Consider the following 23,371-nt stretch of genomic DNA (forward strand, 5'->3'; position numbering starts at 1 on the left):
GAATTCTGAGTACGCCATCAAATCGGGCGTCTAATTTTACATAAAAGTCCCTTTGACACCAAATTTCTATCTCATCACCGTTGCAGGATGCAAATTATTGAAAAACACCTCTTTTTTCGCATGTTCAAAAATGGAAGGGGTCGTATCGCCCCTCCGTCACAAGATATCAAAAAACGGACCTCGGAATTGTGATCAGGGACAAACGTTACCCCTTAGGACAAAGTTTCACGCAAATCGAAGAGGGGTCGGGGCAACTGCTGTGTGAGTTGGCGGAGAATTACCCATATTTTATATTTAAAAACAGGCTAGTAGTATCATCACAAATTCTTATTATAAATTCCGGGGAGACTTTGATAGTCTTAGTTTTTTTTGTTGAAATTTGATTTTATGAGTTTGCTAAAGTTTTTTTAGAAATAAATCAATGTTTTTATTTATTTAACTAAGTTTATAAGGTTTACCTCAAAATACATAAAAAAATTAAGGTAAAATTGTAAAAAAGTTAGAATTTTTCCAAAAATTCCAGAAAACTTGCTGTGTTTGAAAAAAATATTCATTTATGTAGCATTTTGAACTAAATTCCAAGCTCAAAACAAAAGTATTCACATTTTATGTCAAATGTTGTCAATGTAAATGTCAATTGTTTAAAACTGTCTAAAGAATTGGAACATGTACTCAACTTAAACTTCTCAAAATTTGAGGAAAATTTAAGGAAAATACCACGGTCAAAATATATTTTGAAATTTTTTTTTTTTTTTTTTGAATTCACTTGATTTTTTTAACTGCTCTGCAAACCAAGCATAAAGTACTTTGAAATTTGAATTACATCATAATATTCCTATACCCGAGCATGGGTAAATAACAAGGGAAATGCGTAATAATACCTTTCTCTGGTATCAATACCAAATTTTGGTATTCCTGGACCCTTTAAAATTTGTCTTAAGGATTATGCAAGAGCAAAATGTGGTATCATACCAATTTAAGGTATTGTTTTGATATTGCAAAATTGCAGAATTTGTCAATGATCGAACACCAGATTTTGGTATTCTTTTGGTACTACAATATTTTATCAAATTCCTCTGCAACTATGGGAAAATTTTGACCAATTTTGACAAAATAATTAATTTTGCGCTAAAATGATGTCTCAAAGCGAATGCTTTCATTCAAAACCGGAAATTTCAAACTTTATTTTAAACATTTTTGATATACCCCCTAAAGAAATGACTTGAAATTGTGGAAAATTTTCTAAGTCAGGATGGCACATTTTGGTATTATTTTGGTATTTAAGTGTTTTATCAAATTCCTCTGAAACTATGGGAAAATTTTGACCAATTTTGACAAAATAATTAATTTTGCGCCAAAATGATGTCTCAAAGCGAATGCTTTCATTCAAAACCGGAAATTTCAAACTTTATTTTAAACATTTTTGATATACCCCCTGTAGAAATGACTTGAAATTGTGCAAAATTTTCTAAGTCAGGATGGCACATTTTGGTATTATTTGAATTTTGAAAGGTTTCATCAATTTTCTCTGAAACTATGGGAAATTTGTTTAAAAAATTTTACGAGTTAATTAATTTTGCGCTAAAATGACTTGAAACCCAAAAATGTTAAAGATGATTTTAAAAATAAGTGTAATATACCCACCAATATTTTTTTCAAAAACGTTGAAATATCTCTAAGTCGGGATAACCAAATACTTTGAAAAACGAGTCAATCGACAGATTAATGAATTTTGGTGAATTTCAATTCAGTTTCATTCTAATAATACTTATTTTTCAATCTTGTTATTTTTCAGAAGCTTCAAGAACTTCAAGCACAGGCCGTTCATCAATGACAAATGCATTCGGTGTGGTGAAGAATATCACTAATAACAACATGGAAACATCAGGTGAGTAGATTTGGCTGTTGCATATGAATAATTTCCGTTTTTTCACTAACTGCAACTGCTGCACTAAAAATGGTATGAAAATACCAAATTTTGGTATTACTTGTTCAAATACCAGCGACCATAATGTGCTCTTGGTTGCCCAGTAATAGATGGTAAAATACCATGAAATCATACCAAAATCATGTATGTGAAAGACCACAGAAATACCAAAATATGATTTTCCAAGGGCGCGGGAATACCTAAAAATAAAACCATGGCAATACCAAGTTTTGGTATTCAAGCAATGTTCAAAAATATAGAAGACCTCAACTTGGTATTGAAATGGTTTTATTTTGAGGTATTATTTTACCCTTGGAATAACATGGTTTGGTATTGTTGTGCCCTTACACATACAAGATTTTGGTATGATTTCATGGTATTTTACCATGCAGGCCAAGGGTGCATGATACTGATGATACTCGTCGGTTGACACCCAGGCGAGGAAAATCCCTTGCAAGTGTCCTATTTTCTTACCTCCACGTTGGCTTGGTTTAGTCATCATGATGACAAGTTGTAACCTAGCTGGTGGCCTGTGGAAACGACTCGTAAACCTTTGACCAGCGAGGGTCAGAGTAGAGACGGCTAGAAGAAAGGGGCGCGTCAATGTGGGAAAGGGAAGTAATTTGTGATTGTAGACGGTATTGTTTTGATTCGCAGTATGTTGAGTCAACTGCTGTGGATGTACCTGAGCATCGCAGAACGGGGTTTTTCTTCTTTCCATTTCAGCTAACAGCTATCTTCTGTTTATTTTGTTTCACTGATTGTCTAAAACGGCTTCTGTTTACTATCCTCCATTCTAAATCAAATGGAGGATAGTAAACAGAAGCCGTTTTTACTTATTTGATTCGCCTATTTCTCAACGCTTTTTTACTCTATTTTACCAATTGATGCTGCTGTAACAAACTGTCTTCTTTACCTTAATTTGGCAGCGATGTCAATTTTGTGCCTTTCTTTATTTATCTATTTGAATAATTTCTCATCTTCCCTGTAAGTTGCCCTCAATACAATCTAAGCTGGTTTGTTTCCTCTATTTATTAACTATTGTTAATTTCTTTATCTACTTCATAAATTACTATCTTTCTTTTACTATTGATTCTTTACATAGTATATTTCCTTCGCTGTCCATTGTTTTGAAACTTCACCTTTTTCTTAAGCAAGTGAGGTTCGAGCCCTTACTAAATTTATGGAATGATTAAAGGATTAACACAAATATTACTATTGTACTTTTGAAAAACTTTTCTAAAATGCTTAGGGTCAAAATATTGTAACAAAACACCGCGACAAAAGAAATAGCAACAGATAAACACGACTCAACAATAGGGAAGATTTCAGGAGAAAACAATACACAGTAAATAACAAGAAGTTTTTGAATTCAAACTAAAAATAAAACAGTTTATGCTTTAATGAAAGTTGATAGGCACACTATAGATGGTTAGGCGCTTATACTTACATCAAACCCTACTTAATGTACCACCCCCGGCCGAGTTAAAATGCGTAACCGGAAAAGAAGGTGTGCATGCCTAGCACGAACACTCAAAGCGTGTTCTAGCGTGTTGCTCGTACTGACTCAGAGCAAGGGTGAGATGTAGGTGTAAGGGCAGTGCGTGTTCGTCGGGAACCTGGTGCATAAGATCGGTCAAGGCCCGTTCTTACACTGAAAATTGCGAATTGCGAATTGCGATTTCATGGTATTTTACCATCTATTACTGGGCAACCAAGGGCACATTTTGGTCGCTGTTATTTGCCCAAGTAATACCAAAATTTGGTATTCCCGTGTTATTTACCCCTGCTCGGGTATTTGGTAGCAGTGCACATTAGTCCAGATTGCAAAATTAAAATGGATTTTCCGAAAAATTGTTAAGCTTTGGAACTTTGGTGTCTTGAGAAGAGTTGATGCAAATGAAAAGGGGCAACTTTTGGATTGGTTGAAAATCCATCTTTTCAGGAATAAATATTTTTGGATTTTTTTCGTCTTCCAAAAAGTTGTTGAACTTGTCAATTCATGCAACTTTGTCGAAGACGCCAAGATTTTATCTCGTAATCTACGCCTTCTACGACCAAATTTATAGAAAGCATTTGAACAAACCTGCAAAAATCAGTTTTTTTTTTTAACGTGGAAATTCTGGGTAAGGTTTTGGAGAAAACTGAAATACGGGGCTCTTTTAGAGCTCTGAAAAACGATTATTTTTTATTATTTGACAAGTCAATTTGGTCTAAAGGGTCAAAAGTTACAGTCATTTTAAGGTAAAACAGGTGCCAATTTAAAACTTCTAGATAAGGTGCAAGCCAAATTTTAAGCGCCAGGTTGCATTTGAAAAAAGAGATTCAGCACTACAAACGCAGGGGTGTCGTTCTTTTAGCTCGAAATATCTCATTTAAACCCAAAATATGACAAAAAATCGATTTGTTGACAATTTGGCTCAATTCTGAGGACAAATTCAGATTGAGCGGGCAAAATTACATGGAAAAATCATGTATTTGGACAATTTTCGAATTTCATTAGGGTGGTTCCATATGGTTTTCCCTTGAAAATTAGATTAGAAGTTCCCATCAATGTCACATATGCAGACAATATTTAACAGTTTGCCAAAAAAACGTTTAAAAATATTATAATAGCAGCGTTTGTTTGAAATAAATGAAATATACGCAATTTTGTAAAATAAATATGTAATGAAAATATCCAGAACTATTAGATACATGTTTGGCACAGCCAACTGGTTTAAACGTTTATATTATTTGAATATCAAACATTTCATAAAGTTTTTAAATAACTTTAATATTTTAATTAAGTTGTGCCATTACAATCATTTGAGTAAGCAGTGGCCAAGGTGGAAAAAATGTTTAGGCCTTTGTAAATATTTTCCAAAGTTTATGTATACTAACATAACGTTATAAAAATTAAATACTTTTAAATTTTTAAATGAAAATAAGGGTCCAACCAACTGAAAACAATGTGAAATGAATTTTCCTGCGTTTAATATCATATCAAGTATGTCTGGGATCGATAAAAAACTTTCAAGTATTTTTTTGTGAAATTCCGTTGCACGTTTTTCCGTTGTACAACAAAAAGGATTCGACGAAAAAAATAATTTCGTTAATACTTAAATGTATTTTAAAATACTTTTTAATTCAGTACACAATGTGAAAATAAAAGCTTGCTTTTTGATGAATTTCAATGAAAGTTAGTAAACTGCCAAATTTTGGGTTGGACAAGTTTTTTTTAATTCAAATTTAAGCAAATTGTGTTATTTGGAATGCATAATGATAAGAAATTTGGCAAATATTTACATGTTTTTTATGAATACATTGTGGCATTTCCAAAGAAATATCATATAAAGTCGATGAAAAATTTTCAAAAAAATGTTACTCTTGACACTTAGGCGAAATTTTATCATAACTATGTTCAAAGATACACCACGACAATTAATTTCGAAGATTTTAGGATAAATTTTATGAGCTTTTCAATTATACTAAGCAAAACAAGATATTTTCTGTAAACAATTATTTAATTTTAAAAATGTTCAGGGCTTTTAATAACATGAAACTATTTTTTTGTCTTTTTTCCTGTAAAAAACTTAGTCAAGAAAAAGCAAATACTTTAATGCCCAGCCTCCATCTAAAATTCCTACTGCATGATGTTACAACGATCTTCAGGAAAACCGACAAGGTGAGGCAAGCTTTCAAACTTTCTCTCCGTATCGTTTTCTAGGCTCAACACCTGAAGAAAAAAAAACAGCTCCATCGTATCTGCGAGAAAATGAGAAAATATCGACTGATGGCCAGGTCATCAAACAAGAAATACGACCGCAACCAAAAACGACCCCCACGGGAAAGAAGTTTCGAAACTGGAACGGGGGAAGGTGCGCTTTTACTACGCATTATCGGAATGAAAAAAGGGGAAGAAAACAAAAATTTTGAGCTTATATATTTTTTATTAAATCAAACTTTTCGCGCTTCTTAGCTATACTGACTACAAATGGTATGCTCCAAAATGTTGGCAATTTACAATTTCCAGAATGTTTTAGTGTTTAGTAGTAACTCTCGTTAACGGAAGAAGGTGTGTCCTGCTGCATTACACAACAAGCTCTGATATGAACAAGTGTTCTGTTATAAATATATATATATTTTATTGTTACCCTATGCGTCTATTTCGTGGATTTAGTTGTATAACTGTTTAATGTTATGGAAAGGAATTTTCAAACCATTGAACTCTCATTCAAACAATCTCCTGAATTGCACATACTGTATTTACAAACATTCAGCACTCATTCATCGAAACATTTTCAGTACGAGCTTTTCCTTTCAGTTTCTACACAACTATTCATTCCACAATTGCGAATGATTTCTTTTCACTAAACTAACTAATCGTACTGGATTCAAGTTCTTCTTAAATATTTAAGCTTGCTCTAAACAAATATTCCCGACTTTTGAGAAAAGTATACGGAATACTTTCATTTTTAAACTTATACGTATTTACGTTGTAGAAAAAAAATATAAAAGTCATTTGGTGATTGGGAGTTGTTTCTTGTTATTCGGAACACGATTTCGCTGGCGGTTTTTCTTTTCGGTGAGTTTGTTTTTCTTCGTTTGTACTTTACGCGTGGTAAGTGGTAGGTGAGGTGAGTTTTTTTTTTTTCATTTTTCCGTGTGAGGTTTGCGTCCTCACTAGTCCTTGAGCTAGTACACGGTGGCGGCGCCCCTAGCGGTTGAACCAAAAAGTAGCCACTGTTACGTCTGGTGGTGAGTAGAGGAACTATGATGTTGCTGCTGTTGTTGCTGTGGGTGTTGATGATGCTGATGTAGATGCTGGTCAGGTTGCTGTACCTTTGGGGGCGGTTTGTTCGGGCAGTCAACCACGAGGTGATCTTCGGACTTGCAGTGGTGGCACCGCTTCGGCAACGGACCCTGGGCGCACATTTGCGCAATGTGATTCGCGAATTCACCGCAGTTGTAGCATCTGGAAAGAAAAATTATAATTGTTAATTTTGATAGATTTTATAATCATTGAAACAATTTACGAATTTGCAAAATCATTTAAAAAATCGAAGAATTTTTTATTTAAACATATTTAATTTAGAAATGTCCTACATTTTATTTAATATGTTTGTCTTGAACTACAGTCCAGACTCGATTTTCGAAGGCCTTGGCTATATTTCCCTTCAGATAATCGAATAACAAATAAAACATATAGGGGGACAGGGGGTAATATGCACACCCTAAGGGAAAACTGTGATTTCTCAACCATAACAGCATTTCTGTGAAAGAATTTCGTTAGATGTTCATAAATAACTATGATTTAACGTCATCCAAGTGAAAATAGTCTTTGAAAATCTCAAAATTGTTTAAAAATAGCAGATTTCTAAAAATATTTTTGATCCATTTCAAACAACCATGCGGGGCAATATGCACCGCAACATTGGGGCAAAATGCACCACAACATGGGGCAAAATGCACCGGGTAAAAGCAGTTTTCACTAGTCACCACTAGACGACACCGCTGTTTTTACAAAGGAGCTTCACAGTGGTGCATTTGCCCCGACCACGCTTTTTGCAGAAAATTTAATCAACCCAAGTAACAATTTACGTTTTAATTCACTCTGGAAGAATATTTTAAGAGTCTCTGGAAAGATTCGAGCAAAAAACAGCTTTATCCTGAAAGCAGCAATAAAGAAGAGTTAAAGCAGCAATAAGTGTAAAATGGACCATTTTAGGAGGTTGTCAAGAGCGTATTTCAGGAGAGTTCTAGAGCCAAACAGTATTGCTGTTGATTTTTAACGGACTCTCCAGATACTCTCAAGAGATCTAATAGAACTTATTCTAAAGCTAATCAAATTTGTAGCTTTATTGAAGATCTCTTGGTAGCCGCAATAAAACATGATTTAATTTTTTATTCTTGATTTGGATAAATTATATTTTACCAAGCAAATATGGGTGCAAGATTTACTTTATTAAATCCAACTATTCTTTGAAACTTTTAACGACCAATGGTTAACTTTATTCGGTGAAATGAATATAATAATTATATAAATAAGTGTTTGATTATCGATTCAATCATATTGCGAAAACCCATGCCATTAAAATTTCACCAATCCATTTCTAGAGATAGCTCGAAAAAATAGACACCGAATACATTATTCTGTCAGAATAACTCTCATTTTTCATAAAATTTAAGCAAACTTTTCTTGTTTAGCTGTAATCATCATCATGGCGTCCATCTATTCGCGCTATTTTTCATTTAAACATGGCGAAATTCGTTAAATCTATTTGTTCTGACTTAAAGCTATTAGAAAAACATCTTTTCTTGAGATGCTCTTGATCAAGAACAACGTTTCTCGTAGCGCATGCAAGTTTTAGCCCACTGGAGATAGATCCAAAAATCATGTGTTGGCACTTTTTCGTTATTTTCGTGAATTACGAATAACGAGTTTTCGTCAAATTTGAATGAAACTAGGATTTCGTTCAGTTCACCGTTTTTATTTATTTATTACAACAGAAAAGAATACTTGTCACTTTTTTCACTTGATGATTCGGAAACGCCTTCCAATGTTCAATGCCGGAAGCTCAGAAAGATGCACAAAACTTGTTTCATCACCTCACGAATCTAAATTTGACACAATTGAATCACTAACTCACATAACAATTACGAATGCAGTATGATCTTTTTTAATTTAATAAAAGAGCTTGCCCGACACTTTAGAAACGTCTGATCTTCTTGCTGCTAAAAGTAGACTGAGTTTGACATTTGAAAGGTCAAGACAAAAAGATTTCGAATAAAGCTTTCCCTAAACAACTTGGTTTTAATACTGATTTGGTGAAGTCAATTTGATCTGGGAATATCTTCTTCAAGATAACTGTAAGTACATAAAAAAGAGATTAATGTTCTTCGAGAACATTTCAAGATTTTTTCAAGATAATTCTAGAACAGTATTTTGCTAAGCTCAAAAAGACTTGATAAAAGCTTTTAAAAAAGCAAGACGTTTTTTCAAATGTTTTATAAAACTGATAAAACTTAGGAGCATTTGGATTGCTACTTGGGTAAAATGCATTTTTTGATGTTTTAGGACTCATCTATCTACAGAATTATGAAGATTATGGCAAAACAAATATGCCTCAACACTTACAATAACAATAAATGCTTTTTATATTGTCCAAAAATCAAAATGAAAGTTCAATGAAAATTAGATGAAAACACAACATTTTAAAGTTTTGCAAATAACTTAAGCTGTTTTTATACCACGATGCTAAAAATTTTCCAGCATGGTTTAGCAATGTTAAGCTTACAATTTCTATGATTTTTTCCCCGGAAAATTCTTCCAAATACCGAGAAAAGCAGGGGGTGCATTTTGCCCCGGGGGTGCCTATTACCCCCTCTCCCCCTATTAACCTTTTTTGTCGAGCTTAATAGAAATAGGCTGGAATGGGTATAGTTCCCATAAAAAAAACGAAACTATTGGCACTACGCCCCCCGGGGCATGGCCTTCCTCTAACGTGGGATTTCTGCTCCAGCGCCTCTGACGAGACAGGAGAAACCGGTTCCCATAGTTCCCATACCTTCGGATAATTGAACTTTAGATAATCGAAATCTCGGATAATCGAGAGGCTTCGGAAAATCTAGTCTGGACTGTATCACTTATACACATTTCCGGAAAAATCATGTTGCAAAAAATGAATGTAAAAAGATCATTAAATATTTGGACCACATTTCGGAAAAAGAGATTATATTTCAATAAATTTATAAATTATATGTAAATTTTTGGCAGAACAATAATCCTAGAGACCAGTTCTCTCAGATTTCGGTCATTCGATTTTTTTTTGTATTTTTTAATCCGACTGAAACTTTGTTGGTGCTTTTGGTATGCCCAAAGAAACCATTTTGCATCATTAATTTGTCCATATAATTTTCCATATAAATTTGGAAGCTGTCCATACAAAAAACGAAATATGAAAGTTCAAAAATCCGTATCTTTTGAAGAAATTTGTTGATCGATTTGGTGTCTTGGGCAAAATTGTAGGTATGGATATGGACTACACTGAAAAAAATGATACACGGTAAAATTTTTTTTGGTGATTTTTTATTTAACTTTTTGTTACTAAAACTTGATTTGCAAAAAACACTATTTTTAATTTTTTTTCATTTTTTGATATGTTTTAGAGGAAATTTTTCTAAATTTTTAAACCAAGACTAACATTTTAAAAGGGCGTAATATTCAATATTTGGCCCTTTTTAAATGTTTGTCTTGATTTAAAATTCGTCGTGATCGTGCTATCCCGAAACCAAATTTGCTCCAAATTGCATGAAAGATGCCATTTTATACAAATTTTTAAGTTTTTTATCTTTCGAATTTGTTTTAAGAGATGATAAATTATGGTCGTAACTTCATGTAAAAAGTATTTTTTTAAAGAAATCATCACGACACGCCATATATAAAAATTTCATTTTACACCCTGAAATATGTAGCCCATCAGTATGGGAAACCAACTTGACCGAAATTTCAAGCTCATATATGCTTTTATCCTTACAACTTTTCATCAGTCTGATGGCCGAGTATGCTAAGGCGCCAGTCCTTACTGTTGGTGCTGGGTTTGAATCCCGTCGGTGGCAACTTTTTTTTTGTTTTTACAAAAATTGTACATGCAGTGCGTAATATTAAGTGTTTATTTTGACGATGGTGATGTGCATGCTTTTGCAAAGGATTTTATTATCGGATTTTTTGCTTTTGTTTTATTTTGAATCAAATTGGGCACTTTTGATTTTTGAAAGATTGCTACATATCGTTGAGAAAAAAAAGTTTTTATTAGTTTCTAGATATTTCAGAAATTTATGTGTTTTTTATGTTTATTTGAACAAAAAACGGAACGGAAAGACCCATTTCCAATGTTTCTTAGATGAATTTGAAGGAAATTTTCTCAGCTCCAAAAATATATTTAAAAATGGGCACTCTTGGCACCTATTTGCAAAAAAAAATCTTGTTTTTTCAAAATCAAATTCAGGGTGATAACTCTAAAAATGGCGCGGAGCTATGATTTTTTCAAATGTGATTTTTACATAAACCGACGAAAATGGCCATTTTTTGGACCACCTTTTAACAAGGCGTAGGTCACCCTGAGTGTGTATTTAAAAAATAAATAACGTCATTTCAAACAAATTATTTAATTGTAAATAAATCTTTCAGGTAAAGTTTTTTGAAAATAGGGATACTCTTATTTTTATTAAAATGTTACCAAAAATATAAAGAGTAGTAGTGCGGTGCCTGTGTGGACGCGCAGTCCTGTTTTTTCGTGTTATTTTCCGTCTCTTTTATGTCGCTGTTCGAGTGCATGGGGTGATTGGTCATTATAATTAAATAATGGCATCAGTAGTGCGGTGCCTGTGTGGACGCGCAGTCCTGTTTTTTTTTTTTTTTTTTGTGTTATTTTCCGTCTCTTTTGTGTCGCTATTTGTGTTCATGGGGTGATTGGATTTCTTCTTCTTCTTTTTCATTTATTTTTTGTTCGCGCGTTCGTTGGCCGATGAATTTTATTTTTGTTCTCTTTATATAGTTTTCGATAGAAACGATCCGATTTTTTTTAGACAAGCAAGTCGTATTGCTGGATTAAGTCCTTTCCATTTCATCGAGGATCGGAAGGCACGTCGACGGATATGTTTTAAGGCTTATGATATAAAATAATTTTAATGAATGAAGCCCTTCCTACATCACCGTTGATCGGAAGGCACGCCGACGGAGAATTTCTGGAGAATCGCGGTCGAATTAATACTATATTTAAATCCCTAGATAGGTATCGAAAAAAGTGCAGTGCTTCTTGGGACGCGCAGTCCTTTTTTTTTTCTCTCTCTTTTGTGTCGCTCTTTGTGTGCATGAGGTGATTGGGCAAAATAATTGAATAATGCCATCAAAAGTGCGGTGCTTCGGTGGACGCGTAGTCCTGTTTTTTCGTGATAATTTTCGTCTCTTTTGTGTTGCTATTTGTGTGCATGGGGTGATTGGTTTTATGTGAGTAGGTTTTTTATGTTATTTTTTTTTTTTTTTTTCTTTCTCTCCATTTCCTCAGTTTGATTTGGGATTCCTTTCCGTCGGGTCGTGTTTTTTTTTTCGCGATCGTCGTCGGTGTGTGTTTTTCGTTTTTTTTTTCGCGTGCGGCTGGCTCTGGTTGTCATCGATGACAATTGAGTCAGTCTGATTTGCGATGCCTTTCGGTCGGGTCGCAGGGTTTTTTCGCATTCGTCGTCGGTGTGCAATAACAACAAAACCTTATCATACCATTTCAGCTCGATAAACATCGTAACTCGTCGTTCGCTTCGTTAATCAGTACCCCACTAAACATGAATCATGTAAAACTCTTAAAAACATCTCAATTAAAAAGTCAGACTGTTAAATCCTTCATCATTTAATTACAAATAATTTTGGTTCTATCTTTCCACAGCCGGCTGTCTAAGATTAAACCATTTCAATTAAAAGTTAACAGCCGATAAACGGGAAATGTCTCATCCGCAGCATCCGATTGCTTGCCTTGAGAATAAAACATAATACCTTCAACAAACACTATGATTTTGGGTCGCATCATCATCTTCTATGATGAATCCTGACCAAACACCCTATCCTACTAACAAATTTTCAGGTTCCTGGCGCTTGTGGGGTGTAAGCACAGAGTAAATCAGCTGCCCTAGTAGCAACCTGCGCTAACTAACATTCCCGTCCCTTAAAATCGAGATCTACAAACTGACATGGCGGGCGCCGTTGGTGGCCAATGACTGTTACCTATTCGCAACTGATGTAGCTTTAGCAATCATGGTGTTTTATCTTTTCAGCGCATTCATACATGCTGTTGATAAGGGAATCACCACTAGATCGTCGAAGCATATAATCAGTAGTGCTGAAAGGATATTACGGTTCTGTTCAGCAACGGAGGGGCAACCATGGGTGATCTCTCATGCTCATGCTCATGCTCAAATGTTACCAAAAATATAAATTATTGCAAAGAGATTTTCCAACAATTATTCCTTCAATTTCAATAAAAACTCAATAAATTTTGGTCAGCCTGAATCAAATGATACTTACTAAATTCGTTGCCCAAATGTCATGAGTTCGAATCTCGAGGTAATCGGATTATAAATGCAAGAACAATTGGGGCCCAACCTGTAAAAATGTTATATTGTTCCTGTCTGTACAGTTTTCCACTTTAGTAAAAATGTTAGATGGATTTTTTGACGAAATTTACATTTTTCAATCACATTCTGAAATTCTTTCAATAAATTAGATTTTTCTACTAATATTATCTTTTGTGTGGATAAAAGTTTGGATAAATCTTTGGTTTGATATTAAATAAAACTAAATATGTTCACTAAACCTTTTTTTTTTAATTATAAAGTCACATAACAGGGGGTCCAAAGGGCCATACTTTGGTCACCCCTGCCCTAAGGGCCAAACAAAAAAATAAGGGCCGAATTATTTCGACCAAGATACCCCAGAAAATCATCTTACTGTATAGCGAGTAAAAGTTTGTAAAAACTCTTCAATTGAGTCAACCTTTTGGAAGACATGGCAATCCTGAATATTTTCTTCTTAGAGTTTTAAACAAATTTTCACTAACCTCATCTTCCGATATTTCCGCTTGGCCCTCGGCCGGAACTCACTGCCCTTGCACTGGGTCTGGGACGGTCCAAACACCCGGGTCGCTTCGTAGCCCTTATCCGTCAGTTTGCACTCAAACTCCACCGGTTCGTTTTGCCCCAGCGATCTGAACCCATCCATCTGGAGGACACTCTGAAAATTGAAATAAATAATATTTTAGAGCAAATGTATCCTAAAATTTCTAACTTACCTGATGAACAAACACGTCCTGGCCGCCGTCATCCGGTGTGATGAAGCCCCAGCCCTTGATCACGTTGAACCACTTGCAGTGTCCGGCTCGACGTGAATCCGTTGCTCCTTCATCTAAATGAAAAAAAAGTGAAAAAAAACAGAATATAATTAAAATAGGAAAAAAACAGGAAACAGAACTTGTTAGTGGACATTTATCCGCGACCCCGAGGGGTCAAAACTATCGGCTTAATGTCAGCGGAAGAAATTAAAAAATCTTCGATTGAAATCTGCAGATAAAAGTGACACCTTAAATCCTTCATGGGGAACGAGCTTCAAACTCACAATTCCCGTTGAAATGGATCCGCGGCCTGCTCCTGCTACCTGTCTAACGGTTTTTTGTGTTCTGTTCCGAATTATGACAAGGATTTTTGCCTATTCAAGCTGCCAAAAAATCTCGTCATTCATGCGTCAAATTTTGTTTTTTCGAGGAAGGGCTTTCATTCTTCCCTGCCCTTTCTTTAAGGCGCACGCACAAATTTTTCCCCGCGACGACGAGATTGTTGATCGCAAACGATGTAAATTTTAATCCTTTACTTTTGCTTCCTTGAAACCAGTCGTCGTCTTGAAGGTCCTAACCGTAGCTTATTAGTTTAATTTTTTGTCCCTCGGAACTGAATGAAATTGCTTTTTTTATAAACGCAAGTTCGTTTTCTTTCGACCACCGCCGAACCCTTTCTTTTTGGGTTTTGTGCGTTTTTTTTTGTTGTTGAGGAGCACAACAAGCATGTGAATAAATTATGATTAGAAATACATTACCAGACATTAGAATTTTTCAAAGGTTCGTCAAAGTCGTGATGTGAGCACGGTGGGAAAAGTTGTGAAAGAAAACTTTAAATCAATTTTTTCAACTAGCCTGAAATGAAACCAATATTGAAGTCTTGAACAAACATTTTACTAGTTAATGGAGCTCCGCAAACTCCAGTGTATCATAAAATTAAAAAAAAAATATTTGGTTTTAAAATTCATTTACACTAGTTCATTTTTTTTGCAATCATTAGTTTTCATAAAATGTAAACGAAAATTCTATCGATAAATAAAAAAATATTTTAATAAAATTTTCGATGTACAAAACCGCAAAAACAGTTTTTTTCTCAAAATATTTATAAATTTTCGTCAATACTTCAATATTTTGGAAACTAATGATTGCAAAACAACTAAACCAAAATTAATTGATACTCGAAATTTTGTTAGCTTAAATTCATTTTTTTGTCACTAAAAGTTAATTTCCAAAAAAATAAAACTTTTTCAATATTTTCTTTGTCATACGAGACATCAAATACCAACTTTTAGAAAGGACAAAGTAACTTTGACCAAGTTATGTTTTTCCAGTCTAAAAGATGTCAAATAACTTTTTGGATTCCTTTTTCAATATCAAATCAAATTTACAATCAAAAAGATTTTTAGTGAAGTTTGGATAAAGTGCACAGTTTTCAAGCTATATAGCAATTTTTTGGTAGATTTTTGAAAAAAAAAGTCGCGTTTGCTCAAAAAGTTTGCTCATGTTTGCCAATTTTCGAAAAAAAAAATGTTTTCGGAAAGCTGAAAAATCCTTGCAGTTGGTTCTATTGTACTTTAATCATACGGCCTTAAGTTTTTAAGATATGGCCAAGCAAAGAATAAACTATAAAAATAGAGCCTTCGCTTTTTGACCACTGACACCTCAGAAAATAATGGTCCGATTTCTTATGTAAAAAAAAAATATTTTTAAGCTCTTTCAACAATTTTTTTTTCGAAATTTCAAACTCACAAATTTAAGATTGTTTAAAATTACAAATAATTTTAATTATATGATTTCGAAATAATTGTTGTTAAAGAGCTGATAATAAAAAAAAACATTTGTCTTTTTGACCTACTTTCAAAATTTTCGGAAACTCTATTTTTACAACAAAAAAAAAACATTAGTTGGTCAAAGATGTTTTTTTTTTATGAAAAAAGATGACTTTAACGAACATTTTTTTTCCGTGTAACAAATAACACATTTTATTTTTGCATGGACATTTGCCAAAATTAGATGGAAAATTATATAGACAAACTGATGATACTACATGGCTTTTTTAGGCATACGAAAAACATCCTAAAAGTTTCATCTGGATAAAAATTACATGTGCATGATAAATCATTAAAAAATATGTAAGGCCTCGATAGTAAACTCCTTTGATTACTTTTTTTCGGCAATCGTTTTGAAAAGTGGTTCTTTTTTATTATTTTATTTTTGGTAGAGAAAAGTAGTGCTGTAATTTTTGATGATTAAAAGAAAGCCGTTTCGTTATTCGAGAATGACGGGAAACAGAAGTAGGATTTGCAAAATAAAAAATAAATGAAAATTTGATGTCTGTTCCACAAAGTTCTCATTTTTACACTTTCCCCCACCAGTAAAAGCAACCTTGTAATCTTTGTAACTTTCCCCCGTGCGTCGTCTAAAGGAGCCAGAACTGGTCAGTCCAGGAAGCCTGCTCTGCTCGACACACACCTAAATCTGCTACATTCCGGCATATGGCACACGGCGTCATGTCCATCACCGTCCACCGCCCCGGGAAGAAGACCAACAACAGCGCAAGATTTGTGTGTGTGGATGAATGGAATCTAAATCAGAGCAGCGGCGGCAACCTCCGCGGGCAGGTCCTTCTTCCTCAGTCGGTCCGAGCGGCCTTAATTTGAATAATCCTTTATTAGGAAAATTAGATCCGTGAAGCCCCAGAAATTGCCGGGTTCTCAAATTTCCCCCTCCTCACAAGACGTTTCTTCGGCTGTGCCAAGGTCCGTGTCCTAATTTCAGTTCCACGCAAACAATGCGTTACGCAGTTTTTCGAGGAAGAACACCGGGAAGAAGACACGTTGTCATGCTTTCACCTTACGCACATTTTTTTTGTTCGTTGATGTTGTTCCTGATGTAGAAGACTTCCCTTAAAAACTCTCTTCAAAGGCCTGATTTACCGCTGGTGTAGATGCTGCCTTGCAGAATGAGGGACTTGAGAAGTACAGGCCTCATAATTATGAACTTTGAAGCTCTAGAGGGGGACTAGGAGAGCATAGAAGGCACAGACTCCTCCTGGACGTTGTAGTTCGAGGGGGCTGAACAGGGGTCAAACTGCAGGATGCCCTTAAGGGGTTAGATTTAAGGGAAGGAAAATAGTTTAGTTGTTTGATGAATGATGTGGTACATTAAGGGCATATTCAATCCTAATTTAATTTCATATGCATTTAAAAACTTCGCCATCAAACCAAACCATTGCAAAAGTTTAGAATCTTAGGTAGAAAATCAACATGTGGACCAAACTGAACTTTTTGCCTTCTATTACAGAGATGAATTCTTAATTACTTGTTTAAAACCCCCAATGGCAAGGTTTTCTATTTACAAAAGGCCTTTTAAGAAAGCAAGCGTAAATTGTTAAGGTGTACTGAGCCTAAATCTTAAGCAAAATTTATTGAACTTTTGGAAAAAAAAATCAGATAACTCATGAAGAGCACATGCAAACCCCTTATGTTTATAAATCAAAATTTTTGTTTTTGTCTGCTCTACACATTTGCAGAACATTGGTAAACTCTAATAAGTAACCCTGAAAAGTTATAAAAACATGTAATTTTGAAATGTTTTGTTTTTGTTTTCAATTCAATTTCGTTCAATTCAGGTTTTGTAAGTGAATAATCATGATATGATTGGTTCATTTAAGTTCATAACAGAGGTTTGGGGTATCTTTCAGTTGTGAGTTATTTCAAAGTTCAGTTGGAATCTCTAATCGATTTTAACTAAGGACTTAACTAAAGATAGAAAAATAAAAAAAGGAATAGTGAGAGACGAAACATTGTTTTCAATTAAAAATAACCTCTTTAAGTTATTTGCAGATTCGAAAAGAACATTCTATGAACCATAACATGTCTCACGATAGTTGACAGTTCAGTAACGGGAAATGGGAGTGATTTTAAAACTATTTTTTGCCGTCCCGTTGTCAAACGAATTACTTTTTCTGACATTCTCGCATGAAGAGCCTTCTTTTCTCCACTTAAAATAAAAGAATCAAAAAGTATTACTTTTTGATACTAGTGCAAAAAAGTGGATTAAGACAGATATTATATTTTTTTTTGTATGTACTTGGCCATATTTTTCAATTTTGGGATTATTTTTCGAGAGGTCTTTTCGATCCAAGAATGTACCTCCATTTTAGACGTCTAGAAACGTAATTTTTTCCAGCAAAGTTTTCTTAAGATGTCCCCAGTTTCATTGAGAAGAACTTAAGAAAATGCAAAATTGGTAAAAAAAACACTTTGACCCAATCTCACTCCCCAGATTAAATGTCACCCCCGCTGACGGTTAATTTAAATTAAAAACTCCCTGGAACTCTCGAATCTCGTGAGTCCAACCTCTACTTGACAAAAATTCTGCCAACATTTCCAGTTGATATGTATTTATATTACCATGATTTTCCACTGTGTACCAAATGTGTTTTTGCTATCATTTTATTGTGTTTAAATCCGATGAAATTAAAGGAAAACATCGCAATTTGAATTCTTTTTCCATGAAGGATGGGCACTACCACCTAAACCAAATCCGAAAAAAAAACTGCAAAATGCTTTCCCAAATTCAAATTTAATTCACAGGGACTCTTGTTGAGGGTTCAGATTAGATTTATTGTTTTATTAAAATTCCATTATTATTATTTACAAAAGCATTTCAAACTGATTACAAAAAGGGAGAAATCTACGCTTTCATTTAAAAAAAGTTAATTTATAGATAATTCATTTTAAAATTGAGATATGGAATATTTAAAATTGATATGACTAAAATTCTCTAATTTATCATTTCTTCATTAACCTAAACTTTGAATTCTAAACAGCAGCAGTTTAGCAAATTTCATAAGTCAATAAAGTTTGATAAAAAGAGAAAATAAACCACTTTCTATCTTAGTAGGTACTCAGAAAAACTTAAGAGCGAGTCCACGAACAAAGCATACCCCTTTGTATGGGTCGTCGCTTGGACATCACCAATCTGTTATCTGTTATCTTTTTCTGGTGACGTCTAGTATCCTTGGAAACGAACTTGATTTTTAATAAATGTGAATCGAAGATTTTTTTTAACTTTAATGTTTTAAAGGGTTTAAATGGATGGAAATAATGATTCTATTGTGGAATTGTCTCAGGAATACGAATATGATAAAATATTGATAAATCACCCAAAAATTTGATCTAAGGGGTCCCGAGCTGGGTGATGAATAGAGAGAATGCGTAACGTGATTTTCGAATGGTCCCACTTTGTTTACATCCACAAAGTAGGAGGCTGTTCAAGCACAAGCATGACTTTTTTCTTACTGGAAAATGAGCTGTTTTATAATCAGTAGCTTGTGTTTCATTTTTTCTAATATTTTACATATTTTGCTGGAAAATAGTGTGTATTTTCAAATATCGATCGGTTAGAAGAGGTTTCTCTTTTTTACGGGTGACGAAGAACTGCGGCGAGAGTGTCATTCTGCGATGTTGCAGATAAATTCCCTGGTTGATTTTTTAATCCTGCAGCTCTTTCTGGTCCAGCGAAAAAACATCGCTAATTCTAGCGAAACTGATCCAACAAACAGAGAAGATTTTCAGTATACCAGGTTTTCAAACGGAATCAAGCAATAAAGACAACTTTTGGATGGATAAAACCGCATCGACTCCATTAATAACTTCCATTCATAATTATAAAAAATGACGATCTCGCCTGTAACTTTCTTAAGATTTCTTGACTTAAACTCCAGCCAGGTCCTCAAAAGCCACACATTTTTTTCATTCTTCCAAAAAAAAACAATTTTTTATGATCGATAACAATACTCTCTACTTTTGGCGAACAGTAAATTGGTTCCACTTTGACAGTTCCAAATTGAGGCCGTTTTGCGAACCACTATTCCGCACCCAGGTCCCGAGCAAAAAATTTCAACCAAAAAAATTACTAAAAGAGGAAGTGTCTATATCAAATGTTGAACTGCCTTACCCAAAACGCCTCAGATGGTAGTCCCAGATGTCCCCTACAAGCTGCAGGTCGAATCGAGTTGGAACACTTTTTTATTTGAGTTTGAAAATGGTGTTATATTTTCACTAAAATGCCAATAATTCTTTTCAGATTGAACCAATTGGGATGCTTCACCCCGCATTTTGTTGGATTTTTCAAGCCCTTTCAGATGCATTTTGAATTTTTAAATTAAATTAAATGTCACCTAAGCTACAGTCCTTTTATGATTTTTCACGTTTTTGAACCTTCAAACTTTGTGTCCCGATTTGCCCGATTTGCACTTCCCGTTGACCTAGAGTGCTCATATTTTGGTCAGATGCTAGTTTTATATGTACAAAAAACTCTTGAAAATGTCAGGCAGATTGGTGAGGTGATATACTTTGCTCGAGATTCTTTTAATAACTTTTTCAATAGCATGGTTCAAATCAGGGATTGGTTCTATGTAGCCCCTTAGAGCCGTCCGCGTGAAAATAGTATTTTTTGAAGGCTTATTACTTTTAGCAACACATCCTTAAAATACGGTGTCTTCATGAAAGTTTATCCAAACCACTTTTTATGAAAAAAAAAATAATAGAAAAATTGAAATAAAGCGCTTTAAGCAGTTAAAAACGGAAACAGTTGCTTTTCTCAATACATGTTGACAATTTTTCCCATAAAAAATTCAAGTGTTTAGAGGGATAGGTTCCCGTAGTCATAATGAGCTCAAATTTGGAATATAGCCTAATTATGGGTCAATCTATGATTTCATAATATTAGATATTTTCCTAATAAATATCCGCAATCAGACACTTGTTACTCTTGCCTCGTGCTGAGAACCTCAAACAAGATAGCTCAAGTAATTATTGCTACGAAAAAGATGTACACACCTTAAGGCTGAGTGCACCATCTCGTCCCATTCCAGTCTCGCATCATTTGTTATTATTTCTGGTGCGATGCTTTTACCTTCGTTTCAGGCCCTCTCCGGGTCCCGTTCGTTTCGAACCGGTGGCGGCATCGTCGTCGTTCGTCCTACAGACAGAAGATGCCTTTCGGCAACACCTGGTTTCGGTACCTGCGCCAACGAGGGCGACCCTGATTAAGACACACAATGATTTCTCTTTTATGCTGGGTGACCTTCCTACAATGCCATCGAAGGAGTACCTTTTGGGTCGAATTATTTTGGGCTATTGTTGGGAAAAGTTTGTTGATTGTAAAAGGGTGAAAATTTGTGGCAATCAATATTGCTAATATTTGAAAAATAAACATTTTTCGGGTAAATTTTTCCTATGTTTTGAAATTAAAAATCGAGATTCTTGCATATTTAGAGAATTGAAAAAGCTCTCTTCAGAGGAAATTCTGATTCTGATTTCCATTCAATTTGCAGTTTCTTACTATTTGAACAAATCATTTTGCAAAAAAATGGATGGAAAATAGACCGAAAAAAGTCAATTAAACAAATATTTTGTTTTTTTTTTTGTTTACAAAATTTTATATTCAGACAAATATCCAAATTTAAACTCCTCCCCGCCACAGTTCAATCTGTTTTCAAAAGACAGACTTAAATACCTTCAGGGTCAATTGGTGCCGTCGTTTGGTAGGAAAACTCCTCGCCTGTCTCCGTCGTGTTATCCATCGCCATCGGTTTAGTTCAATATTTTGCTGGCTTTCAATCAATCCTGCTTTTTCACAAACGATATCTCACGTGTTCAACTGATAGTGTCATGAATCATATCACTTTAGGAGCCTCACAGTACAAGTTTCTTCAGCTTCTTAATTCCGATCGATTCCGAACTTCAAACCAACAACGCAATATTCGTCTTCACCAACTGCAGCCATAGAAAATCCTTCACGCTTTGATAGTTTGGCTTTACTTTTTTTTCTCGTCTAGTCAAAACACCTCCACTCCATGCTGTCTGCTGTTAACGTGAACGCACTCGTAAGCCAAGAACCAGCATAGAAATTTCCCCTTTATTGAGCATAGAAAAAGCGCGCGCGCACTTTGCCTTTCCACTTTCACTCGAACTTTTCCCACGTCCTGCTCTCTGCACTCCCCTATGAACACTTCCAACGTGCCTGACTGACTGACCCGACCCGAATGCCTCTCTATCTATGCTGCCTGGTGGTGCACACGAGCTTCCTAATGTTTATGCTGCTCCACTATCCGAAAATCTCACACTATGTTCGAACTTGTCTGCTGTCTCTTTCGGGCCATATTTCGGTGCGTCTACGCACTAACATGACGAGCTTCGACGCGGCAGGCAGACAAGAAGAGGGCTATGTCGCGCGGAATATGTTGCCACAGACCCAGGTATGGCCAAGCGCGGCGTGCTGGAAAGGGATGGCCACATTTGCCCCCGGAAGAGAGGGCCCCCGAATGTTTAAAAGTGCGTATTTAGAGTAGATGCGTGCGGTGGGCATGGGCGTCCCCAAATAAAGAGGACAGATTCAGTTTTTGTCAAATTGATCAGAAAATAAATTCGGTGTCGATACAGAGTGCGTAGGGTGAAGTTTTTCCCGTGTTCTGGAGTGAGCAACTTTTGTTCTATGAAAAACTTTACTTCTCTTGTTTTATGTTTATCTTGTTTTCTTTTTAGTATTTTAATTTGCATTTATCTTGTTTGGTTTATGTTTGTCTTTGGTAGTATTTGGCCTATTCTACAACCTCCTATCATTACATTTTGCCTTACTATTTTGCCTTCCTCACTGAGGTAAGGCTATAATCCTGCTCTAAAAATGAACTTTCTATTAAAAGCTCCTAGACCTACCTTCATGTATACATATCGACTCAGAATCGAAAACTGAACAAATGTCTGTGTGTGTGTATGTGTGTGTGTATGTGTGTGTGTATGTGTGTGTGTATGTGTGTGTATGTATGTATGTGACCAAAATTCTCACTGAGTTTTCTCAGCACTGGCTGAACCGATTTTGATCGAACCAGTTGCATTCGACTTGGTTTAGGGTCCCATACATCGCTATTGAATTGTTTGAAGTTTCGATAAGTAGTTCAAAAGTTATGTATAAAAATGTGTTTTCACAAATACCCGGATCTCAATTATATGCATGTAAACGATGTCCGGATCCATCATCCGACCCATCGTTGGTTAGGTAATTGAAAGACCTTTCCAATGAGTCCACAACATTGAAGATCTGGCAACCCTGTCTCGAGTTATGACCACTTAAGTGATATTTATGTACTTTTTTGAAGCCGGATCTCACATAAATGTATGTATACTATGTCCGGATCCATCATCCGACCCATCGTTGGTTATGTAATTGAAAGGCCTTTCCAATCAGTCCAAGACATTGAAGATCTGGCAACCCTGTCTCGAGTTATGACCACTTAAGTGATATTTATGTACTTTTTTGAAGCCGGATCTTACTTAAATGTATGTAAACTATGTCCGGATCCATCATCCGACCCATCGTTGGTTAGGTAATTGAAAGGTCTTTCCAATGAGTCCAAAACATTGAAGATCTGGCAACCCTGTCTCGAGTTATGACCACTTAAGTGATATTTATGTACTTTTTTGAAGCCGGATCTCACTTAAATGTATGTAAACTATGTCTAGATCCATCATCCGACCCATCGTTGGTAAGGTAATTGAAAGGCCTTTCCAATGAGTCC

At 35.0% G+C, this 23,371-nt stretch overlaps 1 protein-coding gene across 1 annotated transcript; it reads right to left on the minus strand.

Annotated features, from left to right (window-relative positions):
- Window positions 1-6,655: 6,655 nt before the first annotated feature.
- On the minus strand, window positions 6,656-21,772 carry LOC120429603 (protein lin-28 homolog). Its single transcript, XM_052709658.1, has 4 exons — window positions 21,313-21,772; window positions 13,747-13,859; window positions 13,516-13,688; window positions 6,656-6,884 (listed from the first exon to the last, which is right to left on the minus strand). Exons 1-4 carry the CDS (start codon window positions 21,383-21,385, stop codon window positions 6,656-6,658), a joined length of 588 nt encoding a protein of 195 aa, XP_052565618.1. The 5' UTR covers window positions 21,386-21,772.
- Between the last annotated feature and the right edge of the window lie 1,599 nt (window positions 21,773-23,371).

This window comes from Culex pipiens, chromosome 3 (assembly GCF_016801865.2).
Source record: "Culex pipiens pallens isolate TS chromosome 3, TS_CPP_V2, whole genome shotgun sequence".
NCBI lineage: Eukaryota > Metazoa > Arthropoda > Insecta > Diptera > Culicidae > Culex > Culex pipiens.

Excerpts from the sequence above, each read along its gene's own strand:
- LOC120429603 (XM_052709658.1), bottom strand. The coding sequence starts at position 21,385 with ATGGCGATGGATAACACGACGGAGACAGGCGAGGAGTTTTCCTACCAA. Across the intron at positions 13,689-13,746 it reads AGGACGTGTTTGTTCATCAG|AGTGTCCTCCAGATGGATGG; the intron begins GTAAGTTAGAAA and ends TTCAATTTTCAG. Across the intron at positions 6,885-13,515 it reads CGGAAATATCGGAAGATGAG|ATGCTACAACTGCGGTGAAT; the intron begins GTTAGTGAAAAT and ends TTTTCTTTCCAG.